Source organism: Odontesthes bonariensis, chromosome 18 (assembly GCF_027942865.1).
Source record: "Odontesthes bonariensis isolate fOdoBon6 chromosome 18, fOdoBon6.hap1, whole genome shotgun sequence".
Lineage (NCBI taxonomy): Eukaryota > Metazoa > Chordata > Actinopteri > Atheriniformes > Atherinopsidae > Odontesthes > Odontesthes bonariensis.
Window position 1 is genome coordinate 16,408,899 of NC_134523.1, and position 17,391 is coordinate 16,426,289.

Consider the following 17,391-nt stretch of genomic DNA (forward strand, 5'->3'; position numbering starts at 1 on the left):
CTGCCGAAAAACTAGCCCTGCATTCATGGACTTAATGTTATGCAATGTATTGGCCTTTCAATTATAATTGTTTGTTTTCTCGAGCAGTTGTACAACATACATTGTTGATAAAGATAATAAGATTTTGGTGAAAAAGTTTTAGTCTTAGTCTTACCCATCAAGAGTGACTGCAGCTGGTAGCTACACCCACTGGACTGACCAGCTAACAGTACAATGTAAAAAAAAAAACAAGGACCTCAGAGGACATCCTTAAATCGTTGTACTTCTGTGCAATGACAATAAAGCTTTCTATTTTATTTGAGAAAATGGTTCACAGATATTTACACAAGTTGGCAATGTCTCTTGTTGCCATTGTTAAACCATGTCAGATTCCTTGCTCATCAGTTCAAGAAATCCCACCAATGTGCAAATTTTTGGGAGTTGTTGCCACTTTGCCAAGACTTGGAGGAAGTCCAAAAGGCACAAGTCTGCGATGAACTGGAAGCTGCCTGTTCCAAGACTAACAACTTTAAGCTTGACTCATTTTTGCAGCTGATAACAAAGACAAAGAAAAACCTTCCTGGAGGACAAAGGTTGACTTGTTTGGCTTTGGAGACTAAAGGTAAATTTGCAGAAGTCAAGCTAAGAAACTCAACATCGACAACGCTGTTCTGGCTGTAGTTGGAGTGTTTTCTGGGGTTGTTGGAAGATTGCAAAAACTGGACGGAATAAAGAAGAAGGAGGACTTCCACAGAATTCTTCAGCATAACTTAAAAACTGGACATTTTAAACATAGACACATTTGGGTGTTCCTACAAAACATGACACCATGCACACATCGAAACTTGTGGAACGAATGAAGCAACCTACTGTCACCTGAAGCTGTTGGATCAGCTGGTCCAAAGTCCAGATCTTAACCTGATGGAAAATATGTGGGCTGTACCTAAATGTTGGGTCAGTGACAGGAAAATAAAAAAAATGTAATTCTGCCACAGAAAAGGTTGTCAAATATCCGACCATAATCCTGCCAGAAACATCTGGTCAAGCTGCAACTTGCTAAATAAAACCAAGTATAATGTGTGGTGTGAAACAGTAATATATATATAGCTATATATATAGAGAGATCTGTATATCTGTGAGTCTCATGTCTCTTGATTCATCTTGCATTGTGCCACAGTCATGAGGTTTCCGTGAAGACTTCTGTCAAGATGGATATCATGTGAGAAAAGCTGGCCTTCTCAAATTCTACACCTGGAAAGAGATTAATCATCAAACGATGTAGCCTTGGAGCCTGTGCTACTGTACACTTGAATGAATAATTTCACTTTGTTCTCACGATCGTTCCACACTACTCTTGTGCTATCATTGCCTCACTCTTTGGCTTGGGTGACAGCTTGACATGATCCAGCCTGACTTGCTCTGATGGACGTGGTGGCTTGACATCTGGGTGTCGCCTCACCTGCTCTGTTGGTAACCGAACTGTTCTTGTCGTCCTTATCAGATGTTTCAGGCTTGGTGCCAGTGACACGGTCTGGCTTTGTGTTGCACATCTCCTTTCCTCAAGCAGCCTGTACTTGCCATGTGTGATGTATCTGCAGATACTCATTAAGTTTGACCTCACCTGGTGAGGTTAGGCCTTTTTTTAGATACTGTTTGCATGATGTTCCTGGGCCATTGTTTGTGTAGGTAAAAAGGCCATGTGACTGGAGGATGTCTGTTTCATCCTTATTCACAACTGACACGCCTCAATTACAAGCCAAAATTTCACCGGACAAACACCAGACTCTGTTTAAGGAATTTAGTACCCCAGAATCCCAACCAGTACTTCTGATGCTAAATAAAATAAAATAAAAAAGCAAAACCAGAATATTTCTGAATGTCTTCACAATGGCGAAGAAAGCATTCATTGAATGAAATAAAAAACACAAACCCAAAAGGGGCCCAGGATGCAATTATTGGCAGCATTCACTGATATTTGGTTGCAGAACCTTTGGCAATAATGACAGCCTATAAATGGTACTTGTAGCTTTCTAAAAGCTTTATGCAATGTCTGATTTCAAGTCCCCAAAGGTTTAAAGGAATTTAGGTCAAGACTCAGTGCTTGCCTGTATAAAACAGCCCATCTTTTCCTCTTTCTAACATTTTCCTTTTTTGTTGACTCTGTAGTTGTCCTGAAAGACTGAAGACCTTCCCCTCAGACCTTGTTTTCTGACACTAAGTGACAAACTTCTCTCTAGAACGTGGTAGCAATCTTCTGATTTCATTAATCCTTTCATATAATTAAAACCTCTGATTCCATAAGCACAGCATATGGTCCATGTCTATCCGTGGAACAGCCTTCCTGAAGACATGAGGGCAGCAGAGAATGTTAATTCCCGCGACCTGACAGACAGATTAAGCGGGTATAGATAATGGATGGATGGATGGATATTTACCTGGTCTCAGGTTTTTCCTCACTAATAACGCTTCCTCAGTTCAGTTTTTATTGTTTTAAATGGAGGGCTCAGTAGTGATCTGTGTGTGTGTGTGTGAGAGAGAAATAAAAAGCTGGGGCTTTTTGGCACATATTATTGTTGCTCTGAAAGCACTTTGCAAAGTTGTTTGAAAAATGTTATGTAAATAAAGCTCGATTGATTGAACAATTCAATCAATTAATATCTTTGTGGTGCCACTTCCTGGAGTTTTTTATAACAAGGGAGACTTTCTGTCTTTGGTGATTGAACAGTGGGCGTGTTTCCATGACACTAGCAAAAAAAAAAATATTCTGTTAGTCCAATCAAAATGATTCCAGGACTTTTAAAATGCATGTTAACATGTTTGTTTGAAATCATACGAAATCAAAACTCTAGATGCTGGACTAACAAACTCAGATAATCCAGTTGGGGATCAAAATGCGTCCGATATTGTGCCTAAAAGGAAGCCCATTCAGACTATGTGTCTACTGCTCACTCTGTCCACAGTGTCGCCAGGTATGCTGAAGTCAATAACTAGGTTTTCCTTCCATGCATGTATTCTGGGACAAGGACATGTGGTTCAAATAAATGCCTGAATTACTGCATGTAGAAGCCCTTCTTTTAAGCACAGATTTGCGTATTTCATCAAAATATCATAAATATACATTGGTGGAATTCTTCTTCTTCTAAATTCTAAACTTACAACTAAAGAGTGACAATTATTCTGATTTTTCTGGGCTGTATTTTCTACTGTAACTGAAGATTTGACCACATTTTCCTCTGGTAGATGGTATGTCTGTCATATGTGGTGCAGATGCTCTGCAGATTGATTGAATTTGACGTATGGAACGTGTGGTGTCATAACTTTTGAAACTGAAGCACATGCAGTTTCAAAAGGAAACTGCAGTTGAGAAAAAAAGGATTTCACCTTTCATTAGATTCACGTTTTCTTAGTTGCAGTTGTTGCCAGCTGACTTGGATTCTCTTTTTCTATAAGCTGTTTATAAAAAGTCTAAACTTTTCTATTCTACACGAAAACAGTCTATTTCTTTGCCCTTTTGAATGAGAGAAACAAGTTTACAAGGCCGTTAACTGTTGTAACAGACTCTTCGTTTCTCTTCAGGCCACAGCAGGGTTAACATTTTGAACTGGAAACCTTTCAGCAGGCTGCGCAAGCTCAAAAATTCAAACTAACCAACCAGAAGACACCTGACGAGAAAACAGAGGGCCCAGGAATGAGAGCAGACAGGCTAAGCCACACCCACAGCCACTAGCTGACCTGGAATCACTTTTTATATTATTGCTGAAGGTAAGAAGAGGTGGTGGTTAAGCTCATCATTGCACACCCAGAAGTGAAGAAATCCCTTTAGTTGAGAGGAGTTGCTTCACATTTGGTCTTCCATCACACTTTAAGACTGACCAGCAGCTATAAAAGCCAATGAAGTGTAAAAGAACGTGTTGATTTACTGATGTGTGTGTGTGTATGAGGGACAGAAAGGGTTCTCACACTCACAGCAGCTTGAGCATTCCTCTGTGATTATAACAGAGCTTTCCAAGTTACATACTTGACTAATGTACTTCATAAATTGGATCCATTCCCTGCCATTGCTGTTCACAACATACACAAGCATGCACACAAAAACTCACTATCTTCCTTTCACACCCTCTTTCTTTCTTTTTTTCTTCCTTTCTTTCCCCCCCCCCCCCCCCCCCCCGTCTTCCTCTTTTGAAGAAGTTTTCTATGCAGAATCCAAGTCAAACATCTGGGTCAGCTTATATCTAGTGGAACAAGACTTGCAGGATATTGTTGGCAGGATGTGTGAGCTGGAGCAGTTTACTCTGTGGGAATCCCCAATACACAGACACACACACACAGATACACAAACAGTGAGCATGCGTACACAGCAACACACAATCCCAGATTGCTGACGTCCTCCTTGTTCAACTTTATTTCCAGGTGCAGCAATTCATGTCAGACAATTTGATGAACTGGCAGCATGTAAGGACAACACACACTTCCCAGAAAAATTGGGACCCGGTAAAGAATATCATTTAAAACAATGCAATGGTTTGCAAAACAATCAAGCCTTTTTTCGAAAAAAAAAAATTGCTGATATGTTTATGCTTATGCATTTAGCAGACGCTTTTATCCAAAGCAACTTACACTCATATCCCAGGTAGGTAGGTAGGGGTAGGAATTTAAACCCAGATCACCCCAAAATAGCACATCAGGAAAGTTGGACAGGTTTACCTCTGCATTCCATCATGTCCTCTTTTAAAAACAATCATTTTCTCATTCTTGCTTAACATAAGATTTAGTTGGTCAGTCGTTCCTGTTTTAGCCAAATGCTTTTGACCGCCTGGACTGTAAGCACGAGTTTAACACAGCTTCTTTTTTTTTTTTAATGACAGGCAGGCTGTTGTACAGATCTAATCCAAAAAAGGTTGGAACTATGTGAAAAGTGTAAATCAAACAAAAGCCAATATTCTATTCACAATGGAACATAAAGATATTTTATTATTTCATGAAAAATATTAGATCATCTTGAATTTGATGGCTGCGACGTGTCTCAAAAAGATTGGGACTGGGTCAACAAAAGACTGAAAAAGTAAGTGGTACTAAAAAGAAATATTGGCAACATGTCAGCTAACATGACCGGATATAAAAATGAGCACCTTAGAGAGGCAGAGTCTCTCAGAAGTAACGATGGACAGAGGTTTAGCCAGCAAAAATTGCTACAAATTGTGGAATAATTTCAGAATTGATTTTAAATTTTCATCATCTACAGTACATAATATCATCAAAAGATTCAGAGATTATTGAGATATCTCATTACGCAAGGCAAAAATCTACGTACATTGAATGCAAGTGATCATCGGGCCCTTCGGCATCACTACATTAAGGCAGACACGATTCTGTCACGGAAATCCCTGCACAGGCTCAGGAACACTTCCAGAAATTATTGTCAATGTACGTAGTTTGCTGTGCCAGCAACAGCAAAATAGTTCTGTGGTCACACAAATTGAAATTCGAAAGATTTTTTTGAAATCGTGGATGGTGCATCATCCAGACTAATTATCAGGGCTCAGATTAAAAGACTCCATCTCCGATGGTATCAGGGTACATTAGTGCCTATGGAATGGGCACCTTCTACATGTAGAAAGGCACCATCAATGTTGAAAGGTATTTATATGTTTTAGATCAACTCATGCTTAAGCGGGTGCACAAACAAAAAGCACACTCCTTTAAAAATGGTCAGGCACAACAATAGGGCTGAAAATGAATGAAAAGCAGTCAATGTTCAAAGAAAAAAGGAATGGGCCAAGACTTTTGTACTGTTGTATATACTGTTCAGCGTTAAAGGGTCCTTCACAGACATGCAAGTTACTCATGCCTTGTCCATTAATGCAACCGACCATCACAGATGCTGACTTCAACTTTGGCTGATAAGTCTATGATCCGTCTTATCTTTAGCGCAGAGAAAAACGGCATTTTTGATTTCGAAAAAGAAAAAATCAAACTGCGGGGCAGTCTTACACTTTAGCCAAAGTTAGAGTTAGGGTCGAGAAACGACAGGAGCATGTCTGAAGCATGTATATTTTTGTTTCTTTGCATGGCAGTTTTAACTTGCTTGTTTCTACATGCAGCAACAAACCATGTTCAGTGGCATGGTTTTCAGAGGTGTTCTTGAGCCTATGGATTGATTTCAGCTACAGGGTGTTGTCTGTATTCATTGCCGTTCTGCCTGAGGGCTGTTTCAGTACTGAGTTTAAGCCTTGTACTACAGAAATCTTTTAATTATATCATGTGCAGCTGATTATGAAATGATTAGATTATCATTCTTTTTCCCACATAGTTTTCTCAGAAAGGATGTTTATTTTAATACCAAATGATGTTACTGACCTGTTGACAATTAACCTGATGAGTTGTAAGATAATCCATTGGGTGACATTTTTTCTTTGATTACACAATTTAGTTATATGTTGCCCCTGTCCCAACTTCATTTTAAACATCTTGTCTGCATCAAGTTAAAATTAGTCTACCAAACAAAGGACACACAGCATTCTATACAGATTTGTATGTGAAACCAAACAGACACCAAGAAGTTGCTGTTTAAATGCCATGTTTATTATTTTGAAGCATTGGTTATTTCCATAAAATATTACAAAATAGGTGCAAGATCTCCTATTTTTCAACACAGACTACATACAATAATATGATGATCTACAACTTCATATATGTTCAGAAATTATTTGTGTGCAAGAAAAGCTCAAATACCCATTTCTGCAAAACTCCCTTTCTTTCCGTTGTCTTCTTGACTCCAGTGAAGTGTCAAAACTGCTTAAATTGAGTTGAAAGTTGTTGTTTATGTAAATTCACTAACTGGATTTATGCAAGTGCAACTCGACCTGAATTGGATGGGTATGAAAATCTTCTACAATGTGTGCTTTTAGTGCTTGAAAATTATATAAGACTAAAAAGCCATCCGAATTACAGCTCTTCCTCCTCCTCTTCTTCCCCTCTCTCCCTCCCTCCTGTTTTTCTCCTTCTCTTGCACAGATTCAATCTTTCTTCTCTGCTGACTCGCCCGTGCCTGCGTCTTTTGCCTTGTCATCTGTTTTGAACTCCAGGAAGAAGTCGTTGCAGGCGACCGTGAGAGCTCCCATCAGAATGATAAACTCGGTGAAGTCCACCTCCCCGTCATTGTTGGCGTCCAGGTCGTTCATCACCTTCTCAACTGCTTCATTATCTTTGGAGCTCTGTCAGTGGGGAACAGACCCAGAGAGAGTTAAGAATGTGTCCTCTGATATTTGTGTGTGGGCTTATGAATCACAGGCTTGTTTGAACTTGTGTGTGTGTGCAAACCTGCAAACCTGCATATTTGTATGTTAGTGTGCAACCATGTATTTGTTTCTCTATACACTCCCCTCTTACCCCAAGGTAACTCCCCAGCTCCTCTAGTAGCAGCTCCTTCAGTTCTCCCCTGCTCAGAGTATACTTGTCGCCTTCCTTCCCCGAGTACTTGTGGAAGGTCTTTATGAGCATCTGCATGGCACTCTCCAGGTTGGAAGTGGGCTCTTTGGACATTCTGGAAAGGGCATCGGGTCAAAAGGTTAGACAGGAACAAAATGCCCGCTCCAGCCCCATCTGCATGTGCGGTCACATAGCAGTCAAGGGTGCAGCCACCTCCAAGATAAAGTGACAGTTGGACAGTTAGAATGATGAGTGGAATAATAAGAGAGAGGTAGGTTGAATAACTTTCTGTGTGAAGTGTAGAGGCTATTGTAGACCCAAATTTGAAATAGTGTGGTATTATTCCTGAAGATTTTACATTTTGGATGGAAAGATGGAAAACAGCTTTGGAAAAGCTTTTCGAACAATCTTACACACATTGTGTCCGGCATCTTGGAGCGTCTTGTGCTGGACTCGTGGAGAGACTGTGCACACACAGACACAGATAGGTTACTGTCAATGATGCAACGTTTGAGTGCGAACACCGTCTCATTGTGCAGAAACAATTCACACACTTAACTGTTTTTAGTTCCTCAGGTTATTGCCTATGTTAGCTGAATCGGTAATGGACGTGATAGTTACCGTAGAAAAGCGGTTTTAGTGTAAAAGACGTCTCTGTGTGTTGAATGTGTAACAGTCTTATTGTTCAAAATGGAGACCAGAAGTGAAACACAACCCTGACATACAGAAACTGAGGCGGCACGTAATCTGAGGTGCTTGCATATGCACTAACTTGCGCACAAATGGGGGCATTCCATGTTCACTATGCATCCAACTTTCATTCTCAAGTTAAAAGTTCAGGAATGTAAAAACAGTGTAGAGAGTTTTGGCAAGGCTTATCAATTATACTGAGAGACAATCAATCCGCCAGTCTCCCTCGCCATGATTTATTAATTATTACAAAAGCAGTTGCTGATGTCAGAATGTTGAACAGGTAGCAGACAAAAGAGGAGGCCAGTGGACACCAAAGCTGGCGAGCTGGAAAATCTATAGGGGTCATTCGTCTCAGTGACTGACGCAATACAACAGGAAACAATGATACGCAAATTCTATCAGTAACCCCATACAATATTTAGAATGGTAATAATGCACATGCACTATGTATTCTTATTGATGAAACCATACCCATGTCCTGAAAGAGATGCACACTATTTTAGGCTTTGACATAATGAAAGTTTGCTTTATGAAGGCAGGATACATGGAGATATCATTCCAGTCACATCAAGAGCTGTTTATTCTAGATTAATGTCAGCATAGAGTGATCACGTATCACTGCTTATCAACAAACCCCTTCTGGCTTTAATTGTTTTATGTTTTAATTTCCTGTCACCCTTTTCTCAGATCCCACATCAATGGAAAGCAAACCCTAACCCATCAGATTACCCTCACAGTCCAAGTCAACTGCAGAGCACCCACTATTTATTCCATATTAAAGGTTTTAGTTCCCACTGTATTCACTGCAGTTGCACAGAATGCTACGCAGTGAACCCTTCATCAGATACAGAGGAGAAAGTCCAGGAAAGCAAGCTGTCTGTCCGTCTTACCTGAGTGCTGATGGAGGGCCTCCTTTGTCTTTAAAGAGGTGCAGGGGACAGAGCCAAAGCAGAGATGGATGGGGAGAGAGTTCGCCAGTGGCTTAAATATCACCTGCCCCCCCCCCTCCTCCTCACCCCCATACTCCCTCACCCACTTACTCCTCCTGTTTCTATCTATCTCTCTAGGTGATTCCCTCCCTCTTTTCCTCTCTCCATCAAATATACATATGGGTTTTTAACAGAGCGAGCCTCACAATGAAAACATGTTGTCAAAATTTTATTCTTTATTAGCCATTACATAGATTAAGCAAAAATGATACAGCATTACTTATGAAATATTAGCACAGTGACTTTTATTGGACATGACAGTGGACTGACACGAGTCCAGCTGCTAAACACACATCCTCTCTAGGTCTTGGCAGGACATAAACAGATAATAGACTGCACAGCATGCTGGGAATTGTCCCATAATAACAAACATTTAGACCCTGTGAGTTTGAAAAGAACATCTGTATACTTCTATGTGTACTTGGGAAATCCAGTTGGGAGATTGTCAACTTTCATCTTCATCAACTGTATCTCAGATGGAACGAGATTTATCGAGGGACAATGGAAACACTCCCTGACGCAAATCTGCTTTGCTCAATTCCAGCATGTTTTTAATCTATTTGAGTTAAAGCTGGGTGGGGTCTACACTGCGGGACATATCTGTCAAAGAAAACTGATAAACCTCTTGGAAAGAAAACTTATCTCTCATAGGTCTTGTGTTATTCCAAATATGCTCAAATAAAGGATTATCTGTGATTAAACATTTTCCACATGATGGTCAAACCAAGTCTGCTCACATTAAATAAAGGAATCTGCTGGTAGTGCAAGTTAAGTAATTTCAAATCATCAAGTAGGTGAATTTTGCTTGAACCATCCTACTGTACCTCAACTCAGCTATCACGGGCCCACAAGGGCAGTGATGATACACTGCTAAACAGGAAGCTGACTGTAGATGGTGCAATAGACTGATGTTTTCAATATCCACAGGAAGTACCAAAAGTAATATAAAAAAGTTAAGATTTTAATATAAGAAATAATAACAATAGTCTAAAAAAAACAAAGGTCCAGGGTAAGCAGTAAGTTTGTTAATATCAGCTAATGCTGGACGCGTAGTGTACTTTCAGTACAGACTGAGCAGAGTAAGTGTAAATTAGAGTGTTTACAATGGGAGTGTCACGGTGAGGCAAGGTGATCGCATGACCCGTGTTTATTTGTCTCGCCCATTTTGCTGTTGAGCAGTTTGAAATGCCAGGTGCTCCGATAGTGCACAAGGTGTAACGTTTTGGTAGTGTGCCTAAAATGTCTGCACTCCGCAGATGAATTATGACACACGGAAAGCCCTTTTCTCATGGCGTATTTCTAATGATGAGATGATTTACAAATTCATTCAACTCGAACTGACAAATTATAAAGAATGTGGCAAAGAAGTACATTTTCAAGTGATCTCCATAGTGGTCCAAACAAGAGTACTAGAATTGATATAGGTTTTAAGGTACATATAAAGAGGCCAAATAGGATTTAAATAATGGCCATAATGGTAATAAAATGGGAATATCTAGCAAATAAGTTTCAGATAACATGGACCATATTAGGCTCATTATTATTTGTTGCTTATCAACATCAAAATTTGTCAAAGATGCTACCTCCTCATATGATGAGCAAGACTACTGGAGCCTGGGATTAGTTCATGTAATTGTTTGTGTCCCAGGGTGTGTTACTCATGAAATGCCTAGTCCAGTAATTTCCCAATGCCTAATGCCCAAGGATCCAGTTGCAGGTCAAACAGGGTGTTTAAACCATAGGAGGGTGTAACCGACAAACAAAAGCCCAAACAGCTGGTGCTGAAACCAACAAACTTCAATGATTCATGCTAAAGAGAGCCTCGAAAACAGAGTTCAGATTTCTGCTTTTCTCGCCACTTCCCTCTATCCAGTGCTGCCAGAGGTTTCTCCAGATAATTCTTGCCCAGCACCTAATGGTTCAGTAAGAAGAACCTGTCACAGTTCTAAAAAACAAAAAATCAAGTTTTGCACCCCTTCTTTTTTGACATCTTGGTGCTTTATTATCCTGTTCTTCTCTTCCATGTCTAATCAGGCAGATTAGGTTGCACAAACACCTTCTCTGACCTGCTATGCTAGTCCCCAGCCCACTCCCATGGGACTATTTCAGCCTCCTTTTTTTTTTTTTTTTTACCATAATGGTCCTTTAGGTGTAGATTCCATCCCTGTGCCTTAATTATTTAGCCAAGGGTCACACCTGATCTTCCAGTTCCCAATTATGGCTGAGGATGGGTGAGGATAACATACTGTAGGCTCCAGATAAACTAAAGGAGTGAGATAGCCTTTAGAGTAGACTAGAAGGAGCATGAGAGCACAATCAAGATAAGCTGAAGCACTGCAAAGCTTCAGCTAAACAGTTTGTTTATAGTCTTGCTAAATTAGCCATAGTACTGAGTTAAAGGAATGTAAAAAGATTTAGTGTTAGTGTTATTTGATGCAATGTAATATATAATAATTAACATTTCCAAAGGTTCAAGCTGGCGTGGTTCTTTCCTACCAGCTCCTTTAAAGCTCACTGATTGTTTAAAATGAAAACTGGTTAAACCAACAATACTTAATCATTTATTCAGTGAGCTTTAAGTGTACTTTTAGATGTTTTTGGCTCTTCAATCATGACAGAGTAATATATTTCATAGTGGTACCATTCATCCCGTCTGAATCATGACTATTAAGCCCCAAAAATGTCAAACTATTCCTTTGAGATATAGGAGTCTAGCCTGTTGTTAATAGCTAAAGCTTCATAGAGGACCCATATGACTGTGCAATGAGAGCATGCCACAGCTTTGGAAGATAGACATAATTGGGGAAAACATGGGGAGTATCTTGTCTGCAGTAGTGTGTTGAGACATCTAAGTCAAGTGTGCAGCAAAAATCATAGTTTACATGAAGGTTTTCACATGGATACAGCATGCACATGATAGTACAACTGGATGCTATCATAGTATGTCATCATAATGAGGTAAATGTGCTTAATAGTGGGATGCACATGCTGTACATATGGACATAGTGGTAACTAGCAGTACAAAGCAATAGCTGTACTCTCATGTACATAATCATATATAAGGAATAGTGTGGGTTTTGTAGTGTTTGATGTTTTACCATAATTCTGTATTTTAAAGTTGTATATTTAAAAAAATTACCAGCTTTCTGACTTATTTGGCATACATGTTTAACTCTCTGTAGTGTTGAATTGGGAAGTGTGAGTTATTTCTTTTGTGAAGGAATGGGTTGTCCACTATGAAGTGGCCTCCTCTGTCTTCTTCTCCACTTCTTCCTCCACAGCAGCGGGCAACTTCTCTGCAGTTTCCTCCACCTTTATTGTTTCTTCCGCCTTCTCTGCCTCTTTACCAGCCACTTCTACTGCTGCTGCTGCAGCTGCCACTGCTGTCGTGGCTGGTGTTGCTTCCTCCTTTGCCGCCTTGGGCTTCGCCTCTCCCTCTGCCTTCGCTTCGACCTTTACTTCTACCTTTGCATCTGCATCTGCTTTTGCTTCTACTTTTGCTTCAGCTGTCGCGTCTGCCTTCGCTTCTTCATCTGCCTTTGGCTTTGCTTCCTCCTTTACCTCTGCATTTGCCTCAGACTTCTCCTCTTCTTTATCCGGGGCGCTTTGCGTCCCTTGACCGGGTGCGGCGTTCTGTGCAGGCTCCTCTTTGGCAATGTTGCGCTGCTCGCTGAGCGAGCACGCCAAGTAGCCGACTAGCTTCATGTACTCCTCAAAGCCGACCTTACCGTCTTGGTTGGAATCCAGTCCCTGGCCCATGTTATCAATTGCCTCCTTGCTGTCTGTGTCCTGGGTAGTAGATAAACAGAACCATGAAACAATCAATCATGACGACGAGTAACTATAACCTGGACTTTCACTGCTAAAAAATGCCATACACAGTCAATAAATTACAGTCTTTCAGCGGCTTGATTTACGTGAAATGGCTGAAGATAAACATTCTAACATAACACTTCACTTTTTACACTATTCCATAATTATTCGATCAAATTAAAAATATGGACAGATTAAGACTGGCCACAGCTCTTTAAATGACCACTATGTGCTTCACATCATAAAAGGTTAGGAGCAGGTCAGAGAGGTTCAATAAACATTTCCTAACCGAAAGGATGTTGCCGAGCTGGTTTGATACCAGGCTCTGGAATTCTTTCTTTCCTAGACTCTCTTTTCCTTTGGTCGTCTTGAGGAAAACCTTCACCATGCTCTGAATGGCATCCTCCATGTCTCCTCTCTGGGAAAAGAGAAGTCACACCAGTGGTGTGATAGATGATTAGGTAGGTGGACAGACAAATGGACATAAAGACATGACAGATAGATAGATAGATAGATAGATAGATAGATAGACAGATAGATAGATAGATAGATAGATAGATAGATAGATAGTTTATTGATCCCGAAGGAAATTCAAGAGGGACTAAGTTACAGAGATGTTTGATTTAAAACACATTGTGGTTACAGGCACATGCAGTGGAAAATGAAACAGAGGATCCCCTCACGTCCATGCGAGGGCTTTCATATCAGGTGGTGAGTCTAGAGCTACAATAAGACAGGAACGGTGACGTAAGATAAGTGGAGCGAGGGTGAGAGGGAGTTTGATTGCGAGATGAGCTCTGATCCACAATGGAAGTTCTGATCTTTGATAGGTCATCTGATCTTCTGAAGCCACCGAGGGAACTGGGATTCAGATTACCTGAGGGGTTACCTAGTCCCTGTCTGCTCATCTCTCTCTTTCTTTCTTCCTCTCTCGATTTTGCTTTCTTGCCAGTGTCACTCTCTTCTTATACCTGCCACTGCCTCATCCTGGTTTTATACTCTGCTACCCTTTTTCTCTCTCCAGCTACTTGTCTCACACACAACCAAAGACGAAAATTAGGGCAGCTACGGTAGGAATTATCACCAGATGGTTCCAACGCATTGAAATATGCACAAATATTTGAGAGTCTTCCTGACTTTGACAGCAAGGCAATCAAGAATTTGGGTCTTGTCAGATGCAAAGATAAACTACAGACATTGCTCAAAGTGCAACAAGCCAGTTGGTGACATGTTTTCTGGAATTCCATTCATTGCAGTCTGTGGAGATCACTTAGACAGGAATTTACAGGCCAACTCTGAGCAAGTTTGCCCCAAAGCAGTGAGACATATTCAAGAAAAAACACAGTTGTCAGTTGGCTTACTATTCACACCTCAAAACAAACAACAAGTTACATACAGTAGATGAATAAACACCCTGTTGACTCTTCTTTCAACAAGGATGCAGTCTTGCAAGACGTAAATTTGTGAACAGCATATCAATATTCTCAGTTACTGAAGTGCATTTCACACTAAAGCACCATCCAAGAAAGCAATTTCCTCTAAGAGTCACCACAAGAATGCACTATATGGCCAATTCAGCTATGTGACTGTTAGTGTCATTATACCAGGTGACAAGGAGCTCTGGCCGCAAAGCATCATTAAAATCTAAAATTTCACTCGACCCTTTTCAGATCAGCAGATGACCTACTGATCTCCGTAACTGTTTGAGCCATATGAACACAGTACAACCCCAAGTTTGCATGAAGCCGAGACTCGATTTCTTCTGAGTGTCAAAACAGCTGTCACTAAACAACTGTAATTTCATGAGCATGTACTTAAAAAGCTTTTCTTTTTAGTTTTTTTTTCTTAAGTGCACACCTGAACAAAGGTGTCTTTTAGTCAGTTTTAATTGTTTCAAACAAATCCTGAGCTCTGCTGGAATTTTAGGGGACTTCTTCCTGCGCCAGTGACACACCCTCTGCAGCCTGAGTAAACTCAAGGCTTAACAGCTCTTCACAGAAATACCCACAACATTTCTTCTATTCTTGGACTGACATCTCACTACATTCTCACATTCATTATTTGCCAGGTGACCTATCTTAAGGTGCCTGGATAGCAGCCCAACACATGCCCTAATTAAGACAAATGAATTCAGGACTTCGTCTGTCCCACGTCGGAGGTTCATCTTGTCCAAACTAATCCCTGTTATTTGCCCCAAACGCGCCCAAAACAACTGCGCAAATAATTAAACATACAGGCCTACAACTGAAGGTTTCCCGTTTCTCCCCGGAGCCCAAAGGAGATGAGTGTTGCGTTTCCAAATGGGCGAACGTGATACGGTATGTGCGCAGAGTAACGACAATACTACCGCTAGTGTGGCATAAAATATTAACAGAGGAACAAGTTAGGTTGTGGCTGTAAATTGCGATGAGCAGACGAACAGTGACCGTCTTTCATCCCGCTCTTCTGCACATATTTAAACGCAGAACCGCGTGTGCGACATTATGAGGAGTAGTGGCTTTAGAACTCACCAAAAACACCACACGTTGTTGTAGATACTCAAAAGTAAATACTCAAGAGGCAGTATTGACAGAAGCTATCACAAATCTACCGGGATAAACTCAGAAAGCCAGACTGTCACTCTAGTGGGCCTCTCTATAAAAAGCAAATTGCCAAAAGCGCTTTTACGCACGACCCGGATACCGGCGGATTGTGCTCTGTTTAAGCCCCAAACCCTGTCACATCGAGTCCCTTCTATTTTTAATAAGTTCTCGGTACCTGACCGTCATCTTGACAACTTGTCTAAATCAAAATATCAGATATCTTTGCAGGAATTTAAGAGGGAGAGTAGAAAGCAACCACACTCTGTCGAAAAAAGGGCAAATGAAAACTAAACACGACAATCAACTATCACAATTCCCGCTTTTATAAAAGAGCAAGGGGATCCTAAAACTTCGCAGAACACTATTTTCATTCCGTCTTGCAGTAAGACAGCGGCCAAGTTTCATGGCTCTTACAAGAGTTTATCGAAACGTGGCAAAACGATGGGGAAATAAGCTGCTTACACGGAGGAAAAGCTTAAAATAAAGCAAAAAAATAAACGCAGTCAACTCACCGTTTACCGTCTGCGGGACACGAGAAGTGTGTAAAATATGTGCAAATGTGAGTTTCTGTCTTCTTCTCCGCCTTTCTGCGCTGATTGAGCCCAGAGGACTTGCCAAACTAGTAGGACTGCAGAATCTCTTCCGTGATTTAGTTTTTTTTTTTTTTTCTGTCTTTAAAAGTTTTCCCCCTCACAAGTCAAAGGGCGTGTACCTGGAAGAGTGCGAGGAGGGACTGTGAATGTGGAAGACAGCGATCCTAACTCGCGTGAAAAGGGAGTGAAAGTGTATCAAATATACTTATAGATGTTTTTTATTGGAATTATCTTTGGTGCATGGGTCTGCTATTTGACTTCATGTGTGATTTGCTCAGTTTCACGCCAGCTGGGCTGGCTTGTGGCTTGGAGCGGCTTCATCTGCTGGGACTGGGAGACAGGGCGGGTGGGATTACTTCATCTGCACAAGATTCAGGCCCTTTCAAGAGCATTTCAGTTCACTTATTGAGTGAACAGAAAAGGAAAAAATAAACGAAATGAAAGTATAGCCATATGCCATAATACTCTGGTTAAACTTAACCGAACACATATGTGGTCGAAGAGGCTGGTTATTACAACTTTTATCCAGGTAGAAAATATATACATAGCAAACGTAGATTTAAGAAAATCTTCTAAAGGGTAAAAGTTATAGATTAATGACATACTTTTTGGTAACTATTGATGTATAAACAGGCGGTGGATGCAGTTTGACTAATTGTTTTTGTGCTGACACGTGGCTCAGGTTTCTGTGTAACAGTTGATATATTTTTCAATCTGATCTCTTCTGTTTTTAAAGTTAACCTCTGCTGTAACCTACAGCTGTTAGATCAATTTAACATGAAAATCAAGATACATAAGTAAAGTACAAGTAACTTAAAATGTGGGCTGAAGTGCCTGGGTGGAGATAGAGCTGAAGACAGACAGATGGAAAATCTGACCAGAGAATGCAATTCTGGTCATTAACAAAGTACTTTGGATATTTCAGAATATATTACAGGAAAGCTGATGTGAGCGGCAAGATGTGAAACAGTCTTGCCAGATTCTTTTACAAGCCAGTAGTAAATTCCCTCTACAGATTATATCTCACTGCTGGTGTTTCTTTGTATGGCTACACGAGACACTAACACCCACGTTTATTATCTGGAGGAGCTCACGGCAGCAAACAGGCAGTTTGCACAAAGTCTTCCCTAAATGGATGCCATGCTCACTTTGTCTTTGTTTTTTGGACTCGTTGGCCCATTGTCAACCCTCCCACGCCAGCACCTTACCATAACTTAATTCGGATGCAAAGTTTACTTTTACTTATCAGTTGAAAGAGTCAAGCCCCAAAGTCATGAGAGCAGCACCTTTTTTTTTTTTCCACCTACAAAATTA

General features: G+C 40.6%; 2 protein-coding genes across 4 annotated transcripts; both read right to left on the reverse strand.

The window, feature by feature from the left end:
- Nucleotides 1–6,558: 6,558 nt before the first annotated feature.
- s100s (S100 calcium binding protein S) lies at nucleotides 6,559–9,070 on the reverse strand. 3 transcript variants are annotated; one of them, XM_075449315.1, is made up of 4 exons: nucleotides 8,991–9,070; nucleotides 7,825–7,871; nucleotides 7,369–7,522; nucleotides 6,559–7,193 (listed from the first exon to the last, which is right to left on the reverse strand). In XM_075449315.1, the coding sequence occupies exons 2-4, from the start codon at nucleotides 7,836–7,838 to the stop codon at nucleotides 6,996–6,998; spliced, it is 366 nt and encodes a 121-aa protein (XP_075305430.1). In that variant the 5' UTR covers nucleotides 7,839–7,871; nucleotides 8,991–9,070; the 3' UTR covers nucleotides 6,559–6,995. The 3 variants fall into 3 exon arrangements, with proteins under 3 accessions (XP_075305430.1, XP_075305431.1, XP_075305432.1); XM_075449316.1 differs by lacking the exon at nucleotides 8,991–9,070 and adding an exon at nucleotides 7,967–8,071; XM_075449317.1 differs by lacking the exon at nucleotides 7,825–7,871 and having other exon boundaries at nucleotides 8,991–9,053.
- Nucleotides 9,071–9,243: 173 nt separating this feature from the next.
- Nucleotides 9,244–16,150, reverse strand: s100u (S100 calcium binding protein U). The gene is made up of 3 exons (XM_075449025.1): nucleotides 15,997–16,150; nucleotides 13,192–13,320; nucleotides 9,244–12,878 (listed from the first exon to the last, which is right to left on the reverse strand). The coding sequence occupies exons 2-3, from the start codon at nucleotides 13,309–13,311 to the stop codon at nucleotides 12,324–12,326; spliced, it is 675 nt and encodes a 224-aa protein (XP_075305140.1). The 5' UTR covers nucleotides 13,312–13,320; nucleotides 15,997–16,150; the 3' UTR covers nucleotides 9,244–12,323.
- Between the last annotated feature and the right edge of the window lie 1,241 nt (nucleotides 16,151–17,391).

What these genes read in the sequence shown, in the direction of transcription:
- s100s (XM_075449315.1), bottom strand. An exon ending in AGCTGGGGAGTTACCTTGGG is followed by an intron (nt 7,194 to 7,368) that starts GTAAGAGGGGAG and finishes CCCCACTGACAG; the next exon opens with AGCTCCAAAGATAATGAAGC.
- s100u (XM_075449025.1), bottom strand. Translation starts at nt 13,311, where the DNA reads ATGGAGGATGCCATTCAGAGCATGGTGAAGGTTTTCCTCAAGACGACC. An exon ending in AGCTCGGCAACATCCTTTCG is followed by an intron (nt 12,879 to 13,191) that starts GTTAGGAAATGT and finishes TCTACTACCCAG; the next exon opens with GACACAGACAGCAAGGAGGC.